Source organism: Eutrigla gurnardus (genome assembly GCF_963514095.1).
Source record: "Eutrigla gurnardus genome assembly, chromosome: 13".
Classification (NCBI taxonomy): Eukaryota; Metazoa; Chordata; class Actinopteri; order Perciformes; family Triglidae; genus Eutrigla; species Eutrigla gurnardus.
Genome location: NC_139936.1, coordinates 4,843,474 through 4,858,589, shown reverse-complemented (window position 1 = coordinate 4,858,589; position 15,116 = coordinate 4,843,474). Strand labels below are relative to the sequence as shown.

Genomic DNA, 15,116 nt, shown 5'->3' with positions numbered 1-15,116 from the left:
GTGGAGACTTCGTGTTTTGTTTTTACATCAATGACGTTTCATGACGTGCTCGTACTTCTTCCGGGTTAGTGGGCTCTCTCAACCGGCATGGTTTCGGATGTGCTACATACCCACATAACGTGTGTGTGTGGCTAAAAACACGTTTTTTACATATAAGATGAGTTCTCAGAAAGGTAACGTAGCTCGGTCGCGAGGCCAGAAGCACCAAAACAACTACGCCTTTAAAAACGACAAGTACGGAGCGACGGTACAAGTGAAGGTACGTGAAGCCCTGACGTCGTGTGTGTGTTGTGTAGCTAGCATGCAAGGATACTGAGCTCAACTTAAAAACAAGTTACATGTCTGTATGGTGATAGAGTTTTCAATGTGCTCTTGTGTTGTCACTAATCGCCCTGAAACGATATTGTGGTATAATTAAGATGTCTTGTGTAAAAGTATTGTTTTGCCATTTTCTAACTTAAATTAAATATTAAATTATTATTATAATGATTAAATTTCCGACACATCTGTTTATGTAATTGTAGAAGGCAAAATCAAAGAGCCACGATGGGCTCTGTCAGCACTGTAAAGGAGTTCTGGAGTGGAAAGTGAGGTACAACAAATACAAGACTCTGACGCAGCCTAAAAAGTGGTGAGTATACACTTAAACACATGATGACGTCATTTCACTGCACTGCTGCACTCAACTGGCAACACAAGTGATCTCATCTGTAATAGAGAGCAAGCGAGTAATTGTTGCTGAAGCCATAAGTGAGTAATTGGTAAAGGAAGAGTAACTACATCATTTATACTTATCATAGTTAATCAGTGCATTTATTTATCAACCAAACACTTGTAAGATACAGGTTAATAATAAGATAAAATGATTAGTGCTTTAGGCTACATAAGAAATGTTAATTCAGAGATCCCCAATGGAAATGCACTTGAAAAGAAAAACTCGCATTACATTAACGGTGATGCCATTTGCTCAAGTCTGTGTTCATGTAACAGGACAGTATGACGGTGGTTGTGTGTGTGCGCTTCATAACTGGTAACCAGCATGCACTAGGGCGTATAAAGAGTACATCGCTACTACCTCACGCCACTGACTTCCTAGAATCCCTGGCTTGGCCTCTAATTAAGAAGTTTGACTGGTACATGAATGTTTGTTGTGTTTCAGATTAACTTGTACTAGCATGAAAACCCCTGCTTTACCCATTGGAAAAGGAAATTGACGTCATTTGTGCGTGCACGTGTTCTTCTTTCAGTGTCAAGTGTTCTCAGAAGACAGTGAAGGACGCGTATCACATCGTTTGTAAGCCTTGTTCTCTTCAGCTGGAGATCTGCTGCAAGTGTGGTCAGAAAGAGGACATCGCTGTTCCGTGAGTGTTCCTGTCCACATGTTTATATTTGTGTTTGTGCAGATTCATGCATTCAGTGTAGCCAATGTTGTTATTCCTGCCCATCAGTCATTCACATCAAATGTCCTTGTATGGTATAATGCATGTGTTCTTTATCTGGAGACGGGATGAAATCATATTTTGCTCATCATTCAGTCTTAGTATTTTTAATCATCTTCAAGCACATTCGATGCATTTTAATGCATGTCTGCCATCTTGTGGACAATGATATGCATCACAAGTGTTCAGTGTGCTTCGGGTTTAGTAGTCTTTGGCTGATACATGAGCTTCAAGTTTTCAGAATCTTGTGAAGAGTTTGTGTGTATGCAACAGAGAAAAGCTGCAGCATTTGTCATCACAGACTAGTTTTTTTGTAATCCTGCAAATAAATAGATATCGCAGTGCTTTCATCAAAGAGCCATAGGCTCAATCGTCATTTTGTTACCTCATCAGGCTTTAGATAGTGACTTAACAGACATTTATTTTAATGAAAATCCTCGATTGCCGCTTTGACATGAAATCCTTCGACACTGCCTCATTTGTTTTTCTCTCACTGTGTAGAATAAACTCACAAGAAGACGCAGAAGACGAAGTAGAAGAGGGCAGTGAACGGAAGAAGAAAGGACGAGGGAAGAAGGACTTGGACAGTGATGATGATGACTTAAGTGACCTCGGAGATGATGATGATGATGATGATGATGATGATGGAGAGGATTTCAGTAACGAACCAAACAAGACGGCGAGCAAGTCTGATGTGCTCCCAGATGTATCCAGGGTCCACTTTAAAGACTGAAGACAGAACTTTTGTTGTACCAAGTTTTATTTTTTATGTATACATATACACAAAAAAGTTTTCTAATCAAAGTGCAGTATCATGTTTGAGATGTGACCACATTCATACTTAAGTAATGCAAATTGACACATGGTCAATTTCACTATTGCAGCTTTTCAACTTTCCCTGAAAACTTACGGAGCAAAATTTCATTAAAACATTCTGCACACCATCTTTAGCCTACACCAGTTTTTACACATGTTTACAACATTTCCCCTAGCGTGCTCAACTTCTGATTTTTATTCATTTTTATGAGCTGCTCTTTACACTTCCATTCTCTGAATGACCTAACGTACATGTGTGTTGTAATTCATCATGTGGGGTTTGATAAATTTAAAATAATTTGGTAACAGTTAAAACCGTACTTCCTCATTGGAATTTGGGATATCATCCAACTAACAGGGTTGCTAAAATAGAAGCTACTGTCTGTGTTTGAAAGATTAATAAAGTTCAAAAAAGGAACATTTTAAATGTCGGTTGTAGTTGAGAAGGTATTATAGCTACTATATGACCTTGCACACTATTACCATGCTATACAATCTGCCCCATTGTTACCTTCAGGTGTTTACGCTCCATTACCCAGTCCCAAAAACGAAACCCTAACATTCGTTAAATATTCCAAACCGTTATTACCAATACATTAGCTGGAGATGATCTATTTTTCCTAATATTACCATTCCAAAATTCCCTGGTTATGATGATGTAACGTGGTCTGGTATCGTGTGAGAAAACGTCTCGTATAGCATGAGAACATTTACCAACGTGGGTAAGAATCATCTTGCCGATGAGGAACCAGTAACCACCAAACCCATGACATGGCGTGACGATAGCAGTGTTGCATTATTTAAGTTATTTTAAAATCAAGTTCAGTTTTGCGAGGAAGTGGTCATAAAACTCTGTGGCGTGTATTCGTCTCGTCTGAACAAAGACCTGCCGTCTTTTACGAAGAGACAGAATGTTCCTCCATCGCTCTATTTAACCTTCTCTCTCTCCCTCTATCTCTGTAGCTTTCTACCCAGAATGCAGTTTGATTTCCAGGTGCCAATTTTGAGGCCTCATAAACTGAAAACCTCTATATATACACCATTGATGCACACCAACAAACTCAAAGGTCCACCTACCATAGGTGGGAAGTAACAAAGTAGAAATACTTCCTTATTGTACTTAAGTAGAATTTTTCAGGTATCTGTACTTGACATGAGTATTTATTGTTCTGGCAACTTTTTACTTTTACTCCCTACATTTGAAAATGGATATCTGTATTTTCTACTCTTCATTTTTCAGACAGGCTCAGTACTTAAGTTTAAGTGCATTAGAGGGGAATTTTTTTTTCTCTTATTAATATGATGGAAGATTCAGTTAGCTAAAAATAAAAATAAAATAGCCAGTAGAGAAGTCCTTCATAGGGATACTTCTTGCTTCATCAAAGAGGGCCATCCTGTAAGTCACTCTGCCAGTGAGTCAGTCAGTGAGTCAAACTTTTAGATCACATTTGACCACATTTAGATCATTAATTGGTTCCTTGGATACATTGTTGTCAGCTGTTTACTCTCTGACCATAACTCTCATGGTTGGCTTAGCATTCTTTCTAGCATTAGCCAACACTGCACTTGAAACTCCTCACCGACATATTTAGTGTGTGATGTCACACACCTTTAGTATGAAACCAGTATTGATGAATCGTGAATTGCTGATTATTAACGGGGAAATATCACAGTATATGAAGTACAATGACATTAACACAGCAGGAGGGAAATTAAGTGTGCTTCCTGCATGAAAAATAAAAACAATGCTGAAGTTAAGAAGTGAATGAAATAAATTCTGTTTTGATTTTACAGATGGGGTAAAGTCCTGAATAAAAGGTACCACTGGGTACCAGAATAACAGGAAACGCTTTCAACTTTAGGGCTCACATTGATATAAACTGTATAAAATACTGACTAATGAATGAAATGAGTGTCTTTATTGTGAGATCTTTGATATTTATGATATGAGTAAGAAGTTTTAGTCTTGTAAGTTAATTTTTCTCAAATGTAGCTTAACCATGTCATGTGATCTGCAATCAAGCACTGACCACATGGTCCAGCCATATAATATTTTTATTATCTTTATACTTTGAGTACTTTTTCACTTTGCGTAAAGAATATGGACCAGTGTTCTACTTGAGTATAGATATGTACTTTTTACACCTGTGATTGTTATCATGCCTAGTCGATTATTGTTTTCCTAGGTGATAAAACATTTAAAAAAAAAAGCCTGATTTGATTCATTCCATCGTGGGCATAAACGTTTATAAGGTCAATATATCACTGCGTAAAGTTGCGCAGTCACGTTGTTCTGCGTCTCCGTGTGGCCGGTCAGCTGTTCACTTTTATCGAATGGGCAAAGTTCAAAGGCGCTTCCAGAAGTGTTGGCCATCATTCATAACTCTTCGCTGCGCGACTGGAAACGTTTTCTGCCACTTCTTTCTTCAGCCCTGGGGACTCCGTGACAACTCATTATTCTCACTGAATCACGCGACCGTCAGACAAGACCCAACACACACGCACACACACACACACACACACACACACACACACACACACACACACACACACACACACACACACACACACACACACACACACACACACACACACACACACAGTCTTCTCATTGGCTGCAGAGTATCTTTGCCTTCAGGTTGAGGTGTGACAGTCTGAGCTCTGAGGGAAACACTCACAACACTGCTGCTGCTGCAGGTATCTCGCTGCTCGACCGCGACTGATCCATTTAAAGGATGGCGAACTCAAACGGACCCACCACCGACATTGCTCACGTCTACAGGGGAACATTTATCCACTCGACCCAGCAAACAGCGCTGCAGGTCCTGGAAGATGAGCTACTGGGAGTGGACACGGACGGAAAGGTAGGTCCAGCTCTAAAACAGATGCATTTTTAAAATGACTTTTTATGTATATTTAAAACATGTGACATGCTATTTGTCTGATTTGATAAATATCAACAAGCTTACTCCTAAACCTTGCGCAAAGAGGCAACATGTTGGTATAAAAGAGTTTTCCAAATGGAAAATGTGTAAATCTGTGACATAATCTCTTAATTGTCTTTTACTGTGAGCTGTTGCTGAGCAACTTTACCAATTCGGCTGCACTAAACTCTCAGACACAGAGGTATCCTCTTCAACAAGTGGGGTTACAATTCCTAGGACAGGTTTAGAACATCTAAGCATGAAATACCATTAAATACCTTATCAATAAGGAAATACACTGCGGAAATCAAACAGTGTTTGTTAAGGAGGTGGATCAAAAGAGACTATAACTCAAACGGTTCTATAAAATCTCACAGAGAATGCATGTATCTTGTTGTTGTTGAAAATAATATATGGTAAATATTTGCTACTGCTCTTAAGCGCTTCCCTCACCTAATCCTGAAGTAAACACATGTGATGTCTCCAGCTCTCACAGCTTACTCTTTTTTTCTTTTTGCATTCAAATCACCAACTCTTCGCTGCTTTCCATTGTTCCATCAGATTGCTTTCATTGACAGAGGCTCAGAGATAGAGAGATTGTCTCAGACCTTTGGATTCAGTCCGTCTGAAGTCACTCAACTGGCCGAACAGTGAGTGGAATGCATAAGTGAATTACTGAATATAGAGATTTTATATTAAACCAGTGCTTGCATATGCCTTAATGCACTGCAGTGAGTTCTTCATGCCAGGACTGGTGGACACCCACATCCACGCACCCCAGTACAGCTACGCCGGCACAGCCCTGGACATGCCCTTACTGCAGTGGCTCCATACTTACACCTTTCCTGTGGAGTCCCGCTTCAAGGACCTGCAGTTTGCCCGCCAGGTCTACTCTCAAGTCGTGGTGAGTGTGTTTCCACGAAAAAGAAGTCGCTATTCAAATAGTCATAATGAGCCCAAACTGAGCTGTGTGGCACACTGCAGGTATAACAGGTTTTATGACACTGTCGTTGGCATTGCCCGTTGGAAAAATGCAAGGCAAGGTAGACTCAAAGAATCAATTCATACAATTAAATGGAAAATTCAGGGACGTTCCCTCTATTGTCACACAACCTGTGATTAGAGGAAGGTGTGCATAGAAAAGTAAGAACGTCTGAATGTCCTGTAATATGATTCCTACGCTTTGCAGAAAAGAACCCTGAGAAACGGAACAACCACGGCATGCTACTTTGCTACCATTCATACAGACGCCTCTCTCCTGTTGGCCCAGATCGCAAGTAAGATGACCTGCACACACACACACACACACACACACACACACACTCTTGTGAGTCGAGACTATAATAATGTAAAATATATCCAGTTGCCACTTTATATTGCTCTGCCCCTAATAAAACGGAGGATATTGCTAAATGGTGATGGTGAATAGAGGCAGGAAGTCTTTTCTGTAGTCACGTTTCTAAGCAGAGCAGCGGCTCACGATGTCATAATGGATCCGTTTTGTTCGAGCCTGGGGAAGAATATACCGGATTAGACCCAGCCATTTTAATTGTCAAACAGACAGTGCTCCAATCAGTTGAAATAGTCCTGCTTCCCTTGGTAGCCTCAACCGGGTAAGAAGCCCATATTTGGTTCGTCCATGTTTTTGCCTCGTCCTTATCTTCTCGGTTTCATGTTGTGTAAGATTAACACACGAGTGTGTCGGACCGGTGCTGCAAATTACCAATCTGCAATAAACACTCTCATCTCATCGGATAGCTGTTTTTTGTTTTGTTTGTTTATATATATTGCATCTGAAAAAACCAAAACAAATAAGCCCTAAATGATACAAACGTACTGAAATGACCAGCTCTGGCTGCTACACTCATGCTGTTATCAGAGTCGTTGAACCGTCACCTTTGTCCTGTTCCGAGCAGCTGCTCCACTTTGTACAAAACTAGTTGTTATTCAACCTAAGCTAAGTGTTTGTCTGAGTGCATGTAGAATTTCTAGCACATATTTCAAATGTACGCGTAATTCTTACTTCTGCATGTGAATTTCCTTTTCTTAGTGTAATATAAAGAATAAAAACATATATATGCACACAAAATCCAATCTAGTATATTTTCCCAGGCAATAATCTTGCCATGTCCACAGTTCAAGGTCCCAGGGAAGTCTAATGACGATGCATGTGCACATTATCTGCCCCGATTTGACCAGTCACAGTAGCACAAAGCTCTCTCACACTCCCTGAGTGACCTGAAGATTATGTACAGTATCTGTAACACTAAACCTTTACTGTACCTAACATCTCTCATGCCTCGCTCTCCAACACCATCTGCAGCGTGTGTGGTTAATAATAATAGGACAAATCTGTAGTGTTCATTCTAATTAAAAAGTATGAATGGTTTAAATGAGCCCTGTTCACTGGTCATTTACTGTCAAACGTGTTTCACGTGCACAGGTCTGTGTGAGAGTGTGCATGGAATGTGTAGATGTCATACATGGCATGACCGTCGGTGTGTGTGTGTCACTGAAGACGGCTGGGATTAGGGTCTGTGAGTGACAGCAGGATTTAACATGTGAAGGACCTGGAATGCTGCGATATACTGCAGGTGACAGGTGTAATTATTAAGATCGTTAAGTAGGTTCAGGGGGATAGGTTCATTGGTGACTCTAAATTGCCCGTAGGTATGAATGTGAGCGTGAATGGTTGTTTGTCTCTACATGTCTCCCTGTGATAGACTGGCGTCCTGTCCAGGGTGTACCCTGCCTTCGCCCAATGACAGCTGGGATCGGCTCCAGCCCCCCCGTGACCCTAAATACAGGATAAGCGGTAGAAAATGGATGGATGAAGTAGGTTCAGGTTTAACAACTTGATAAGTCCTGCCAATTCAATATGGAATTATAATGACTGAGGTAAAAGAGAAATCTGTCTGAAATAGTCAGTTACCCCTGGATATCAATGATGCATATATTATCATCATGTAATCATGGTTATAACTGTCTCGGCTTAACTTTTCTACCATGTCTCCTCAAAGCAATTAACCTGCAGTTTGCTTTTTGAAAATAAAGTATATAACACTTACATATTTATTGATATTGTTGTGACACCGTCTTCTTGTTGTTGCAGATACATTTGGACAGCGAGCCTTCGTGGGGAAGGTGTGTATGGACAGGAACAATTCTGTGCCACATTACAAAGAGACGAGTCAGGAGTCACAAGAGGAAACCTGCCGGTGGGTGTCGACTGTTTTACTGGAGTAGCCTTTAGGCATGTGTATGCTTGAGCACAGTTATTAAAGGAGTCATCACCTGGAAATCGCAATTTCTCTTGTTAAAACATGCATATCTGTGTTTGACCTCAGTTGAAACTTGCCTGAAAGGCTGGAGTTTGAAAGTGGCGCCGTTTTTTCGCTTCTGCTCTTTTTCCGAACAGGAATAGCACACAAGGGTGTGCATTCCTAAAGCACGAGATTTTGATTCTGCGCCTTCGGTGACGTCACCGTGGCGGCTACTTGCATAAGCCCACCCCTCTTTCACCACCCAACCCCGCCCCGTCCGCTACCTGAAATCGCCGAAGCGCCGCCATTATGTTTTGGAGTCTGCATGCAGGCAAGCCCCCCCGGCTCTGTCCTTCCTGCGGCGAATCAACGCGCGCCTCATTACATATTATACAATGCACATCCGGACCAGTCAAAACCTCGCGCGTAATCTCGCGTGATAAAATCGCGGTACGAAAAAGGGTCAGAACAAGCTCAATGTTTGATTAAAATTTTTTTTTTTTTTTCTAATAAGTTTTACGAATTGATCCAAAGCGATCCAAGGGGGGCTGGATACGTATAAAACCAGGTGATGACTCCTTTAAGTATAATAACATTGAAATGAATAGTATTTTTTCTTTCAAAATATGATGTCATATTAACTTTATTTGGTGAAAACAGGCAGAATATGGAATCATAGCACAATTGTTGTTAAAATAATTACCCGATGGTTTAGAACTGGAGGAAGGAGATCGGAGTCAGCTCAAGGTCCAAACAGGGATTTAATCTTGATCAAGAGGAGAATTCACAGAGCAACATGCTGGTCTGTTACAAGGTGAAGGCTCATCGTGCTGTGAGACAAACATGGTATTTATCCATCTTCTGTGGGTGTGTTTTCACTCAGTTCACAGGGATGGAAGTCGTAAACTCAAATGTTCAACTAACCTTGCATGGGTCACAAACCCCACCTGGGTCATAAACCACACCTATGTCGCAAAGCACACATGGGTTGCAAAACACACACAAATGGCCACAGGCCACAGGTCACAGGTCACAGGACACATTTACATTCACACCAAACCTTCTCATGTGTAAGTCTTCAGTTCAGATATCTCTCATCAAGAAGTACAACATTTCCATATCAATTGTGTCTTTTTTACACACTTCTTCTGATGGGCTACAGATCATCAACGTATTGCGATGAAACTTTTACCATCAAAGGAGAACCAATACTGGCCGTCCAGGTTGACTGGAATGGAGAAAAAAATGCGTTTGCTATATAAAAAATGTGTGACATTTGATGGAACTAATGACAGAATGATGCGCGGATTCTTGAACAAAACTCCATTCTGTTGGCCGGCCGGCATCGCTAATCTCGTAACAGGAAATATGAGAATATGAGTCGTCACGTGGAATGATGGAACTTCATAAAACAGGCCTGACACCACGAAGTACTTCCTTTTTGGTTGGATACTGTTTTATGCACGGTCTGTAACCAGTTAATATTACTGGTCTTTACAAATTGTTTTGCCAGCGACACATATGAAGATATTTTAACAGCTCTCACTGGGAACAAGACACAGAAACCGAAGTAGCACTCCTAAACCAGCAGACTGGTAGTTTCTCATTCCACTGTCCCTCAGACTATATGAGTAACTGTCATTGTTTTGTTCCCTCAAGGTTCATTGCAGAGCTCCTGAAGAAAAAGGTAAGATTCTTTAATACTATAATGATATATAAAATAGGTCCTGATTTGTAAACGCTCCCTCCCTTGTCTCCTCTCTTGTGATGGGTAGTATTCTCTGGTGAGGCCGGTGGTGACTCCCCGCTTCGCTCCATCCTGCACAGGAGCGTTGCTCGAACAGCTGGGAGCGATCGCTAAGAATAACAACCTGCACATTCAGGTGAGCTCACTGGGGCAACCAAACCAGGCTGCATCCACAGGGGACTGTTGCCATAGAGACCGTTTAGGCGTTCGAACGATCAAGTAAATGCACACACATGCAATTTCCAAAGGCTCACATGGGAGAATGAAAAAAAAAGAAGAATTGAAGAACATCTGACATTAGTTGTCCTGTGACTAGGCATGTGACAACATGAAAACTTGCATATCACATTTAAAAATATATATATATTTTTTTTTTTTTTACTACCATGACAGTGAGCTAGACATCTTTTTCAAGTCACTCGTGACAATATTTAAGATTATCCCAATAATGAAAATTCACCACCATGGATTTTTCTGTTTTTCATCCCGATGCTATCAATATAAAAATCCTATATTTCCCTCCCGACCTGTTTCAATCCTACTGCTTTTAATAATGATAACACATTGGTTTAATGTCTGACATATGTGTCTTTATTTCCAGAGTCATATCAGTGAAAATGTCGAGGAAATAGAGCTCGTAAAGGAGCTGTTTCCTGAATCAAAGTCTTACACAGACGTCTATCACAAATACAACCTGCTCACTGACAAGGTGAGGACACACAGCTTTGCACGCAAGCAGACACACACTTTGAGAAAAGATGTAAAAAATAAAATTTGCTGAGTGTGATGATGATGATGATGATGATGATTCACAGACTGTGATGGCCCATGGCTGCTACCTGAGTGATGAAGAGTTGGGTCTGTTCAGAGACACCGGAGCCTCTTTGTCTCACTGTCCCAATTCAAACATTTCGTAAGTCGCTATGATAGTTCATGGAAACTCTTGTGACGCTTTGAATGACATATTTTACAATATAATAATAATACTAATTAATACAATATAGCATTGTAAATGCCTGAATGCAGAGACGTGCAACAGATGAAACACCATCATTGCTCTCTCTCTCTGTTTGCTCAGGTTGTGCAGTGGCATGTTGGATGTCCGCAACGTCCTGAAACACAAAGTGAAGTTGGGGCTGGGAACAGGTACAAAAATGACATTTGGCTTTGTTTTGGAAACTCCTTAGACCAGTGCATTCAAGCAAGCCTGGGGACTGGAGGCAGCTGGTGCAGGAACATAGTTACTAGTTGTCTGGTTTTACAGCAGAGATTTAGCATGCAGATCAGCCACCAGCACTTTGTTTGAAATACGGTGGTTTAACTGAAGAAAGAAGAAGAAGCTACCGATGCTACTGATGTAGCTGGTGTTTTATTTTCAGGCCTTGAAGTAGCAGAGAGATGAAAATGTGTTATTCACAATCTATGCTTGTATTTGTGTCTGCATGCATGTTTATGTTAATTTCACTCGTGTTTTTGTGCTGTCAGACGTGGCGGGGGGCTACTCGGCCTCTATTCTGGATGCTGTGAGGAGAACTCTGGACACATCCAAAGCCTTGACCATCCAGAACCCAGAATACAACACGCTCACCTTCGAGGAGGTGTTCAGACTGGCCACACTGGGAGGCAGCCAAGGTAAGACTCAACACCACTCTGAAACGGGTAGCATCGGTGTAGAAGTTAGTATTCTTGCTCTTTGAAAGTCACATTCTCTGAGAGTGTAGCCGTGGCAACGAGTTCTTCGTGATGATGACTGATTGCGATTTTACAGGAGGTTAGAGAACACACAACAGTTTCTTTTGTGGTGGTTTTGCTTGTAGCCTTGTCCCTGGATGACCAGACGGGGAACTTTGAAGTGGGGAAAGACTTTGACGCCTTGAGGGTGAATGTAGCTGCTCCTGCTGGACCCATCGACCTGATCCAGTGTGACGAACCCAAGGTCGGTTGTGGAGCTTAATTCATTCCCACACATTGAATCACAAATGAGAATTTATTTCGGTGTAACACTACTTTGTCATGAATTCAATTTCAGATTCTTCTGGAAAAGTTCTTGAATTTGGGTGAGTTTCAATTTCACCTTGTTTGTCCCAATTTTTCAGATTCCTATGTGCTGCCGATCATTTACTTTATGTTCGTGTCCTTCCTGTTTGACAGGTGATGATCGTAACATAGCAGAGGTGTTTGTGGCCGGGAGGAAGGTTGTCCCGTTCACAGAATAAATGCTTTGGTCACTCGTCTCAAAGCTCACCGGGAACGTCGGCTATCTGCACTATTCACATTTTACTCTTAAAAGCAGAGGACGTAGAGGGGACATGCTATTGATAAGGTTCACTTAGGAGCATCAGTCTTTAAGGGTAATTACTCGGCTTTAAAACAGGAAATAAGGGACTTAACATTTCATTTGTTGTTTGGCATTTTTGCGTACTAAAACATATTCAAGTCAGCATTTTTGTTATATTTACAAAATATATGGTTGTTTATGGTTGTGCGATAAAATATCTTCACCACATTGTGTTGCCTCAAGAAATCTAAGCTGTCCAGTTAAGTTAAGTGACATATTCATGTCGTATTTGTGCTGGTGACATAAAGCAGTGCAGTGCAGCTGCAGAGCCTGACCTAATTATATCTTCATGATCTTATTTTCATGCTTTTGTAGCTTTAAAAAAAAATGCTTCGTAATCATAAGACTGGGATTGACTGGAGTTATAACGCTTACTCCTACAGTTTGTACACTGTACACTCCACTCAGGTGTTTATTCTCTTAGTTGCAGACTGCAGCTCCAAACAATAAGAGTGCTGCTCACACTTTACCTCAAAATCCACATCCTGATTTTGACCCAGTGCAAAGTGAGGCTGCACGTCACCTAGTTCCATATTACAAGAAGCTGTTTTATTTTCCATGCAGACTAAATTTAGATTCACTCTTAAATTAGAAGTTTCATGACTGAGATGTATGATTTTAAGCACCACCAAAGTTAAATCTACTTATGTATTTATATTACCATTGCAAACGATCTTATGAATATTGGGGAAATAAAGGGAAATCAAATGAACTGATTGTTGAATGTGTTATTAAGACAAGTTGTTTTTTGTAAACTGAAGCTAATTATTTTTATTTTTTTTATCACAACATATCTCTATGATGTCAATGTACTTTAAAAGGTGGAACGTTGAAATAAAGAATATAGCACCAGGTCTGTTTTGATATTTGTGTACAGCTCATGATCAAGGATCTTAATCCAGGATGTGGGTAAAAGGTTTGGATGAACCGCTAACAGAACCACCTACAGCTCCTTTAATAGACGAACGCCACCATCTGGGCCAGACAGCTGATGAGAAGGTGAGAGGAACCGAGACTGTCATGTCCCACTGACATCAAGGCCTCTGCTCCACTTCAAGTAGACCATTACAGTGTGTGTCCCCAGGAGAAGTCGTGCTACCAGTCACAGCCACTAGAGGGGGACAGTGTACTTAAAATACATCAGATATACCTCCTGACTTTGAGCCTTTGGATTCAGCCATCTCTCTCTATCAGACATGGTGTTGGAAGTATTGTTATCACACCTAGTCAATTATTGTTTTCCAAGGTGATAATAATTTATGATGAAAAGTGAAGTGAGATAACAGCCAGAGATCATATGAGGATCTTACAGTTTCAGTCGCTAACAAGCGTTTGTCCAACCAGTTTTCAAAACTCTAAACACAATTAGCACAGCATCGGTCTTCTGTGGCCATACCATTCACACATTTCATGTCATTTTCACACAATATGCAGTCAGTGAACACATTTCCACAATGCTTACATTTTCTTAACAGACAAGCTATACCTCCCAACAAAATTATGGATTGTTTTTGCATTATTTACGAATGTTAACACACAACATCCCACAATAGCAAAAACAATATTCCAAACCTTAGATACTGTATCAAAACCTCTGCTTCTGCAATGATATCAGTTCAAAAACAATATTTCTCAGCTGATAATAAACAAACAATTGAATAACTGACACACAGCTGATTTATGTTGGGTAAATTGGGCCAACCACAGCTGATTCCAGTCTGGCTTAGACTCAGTGGCAGGGGTTATTTTTTCTATTACATTGACACTTATGCAGTAAAAGGAGGACTTTGAGGAGTGATGTTTTCGGAAACAGAAACAGAAAAAGACAAACTTTTTATCTGGGCTTTTTGCTGTTCTCTTGTGTGTTTCATGGATATTTTGTTCAATGTAAGCAATACTGTAAAACTTTTCCTGTTCTATCATACTGTAAACAGTATATCTACTGTACCCCCTGTAGTAAACAGTAAAGGAAAAAAAACTGATTTGCTTTTTACTGGAATGCTTTTGAATGTGAACATGTGGACATACAGTTCCCAACTAAGAAATTTAGTGTAAAAAAAATGCTGGATTGCATGTTTTGCATGCAAATACCTGTAAAACTCAAACATAAAAGTCTATGCAGTTTTTATAATGTCAACAATAGTCAGTATTTTGAAACCTGGTGTACTTTGATTGACTGCATGTACCTTGTGAAGTGAAAACAAGTGTTATTCTTTGACAGAATAGTTTCATTTTGAGTCACATTTCCAGTGTTTTGGTAAAGTTAGTGTGTGCAGAGAAAGATGTTCTATTTTGAAATGAAGAGTTAGTATATATTTAACAGAATGTGTTTTTGAGAAGAAAATGATCCATATGGCCAATTGTGTTTTGTAGGTGTGAGTCTGTGTTAAGAGTTTAGAAAAAGTATCTGAAGTATGGGTAAGCGCTTGTTAGCGATTGAAAAAAAACTGTAATATTGGACTGGAGTGATTCTTTGCAACAGCAGTGCAGCTGCTGTTTTGTTTATCCCAGTGATACCATGATACTAACACTGTGCACTCACTCTTTTAGATGTAAAAATAAAGTGATGTCGGGTCTTATTTTATTTTA

At 40.3% G+C, this 15,116-nt stretch overlaps 2 protein-coding genes across 2 annotated transcripts; both read left to right on the top strand.

Annotated features, from left to right (window-relative positions):
* Positions 1-78: 78 nt before the first annotated feature.
* cUnh9orf85 (chromosome Un C9orf85 homolog) lies at positions 79-2,383 on the top strand. The gene is made up of 4 exons (XM_084024627.1): positions 79-259; positions 525-631; positions 1,248-1,361; positions 1,941-2,383. Exons 1-4 carry the CDS (start codon positions 158-160, stop codon positions 2,170-2,172), a joined length of 555 nt encoding a protein of 184 aa, XP_083880753.1. The 5' UTR covers positions 79-157; the 3' UTR covers positions 2,173-2,383.
* Positions 2,384-4,931: 2,548 nt separating this feature from the next.
* On the top strand, positions 4,932-12,837 carry LOC311022802 (guanine deaminase-like). Its single transcript, XM_084024365.1, has 14 exons — positions 4,932-5,119; positions 5,741-5,829; positions 5,912-6,083; positions 6,369-6,456; positions 8,292-8,397; positions 10,102-10,129; positions 10,218-10,325; positions 10,791-10,898; positions 11,005-11,102; positions 11,268-11,335; positions 11,675-11,821; positions 12,007-12,125; positions 12,219-12,246; positions 12,341-12,837. The coding sequence occupies exons 1-14, from the start codon at positions 4,991-4,993 to the stop codon at positions 12,403-12,405; spliced, it is 1,353 nt and encodes a 450-aa protein (XP_083880491.1). The 5' UTR covers positions 4,932-4,990; the 3' UTR covers positions 12,406-12,837.
* Positions 12,838-15,116: the final 2,279 nt, after the last annotated feature.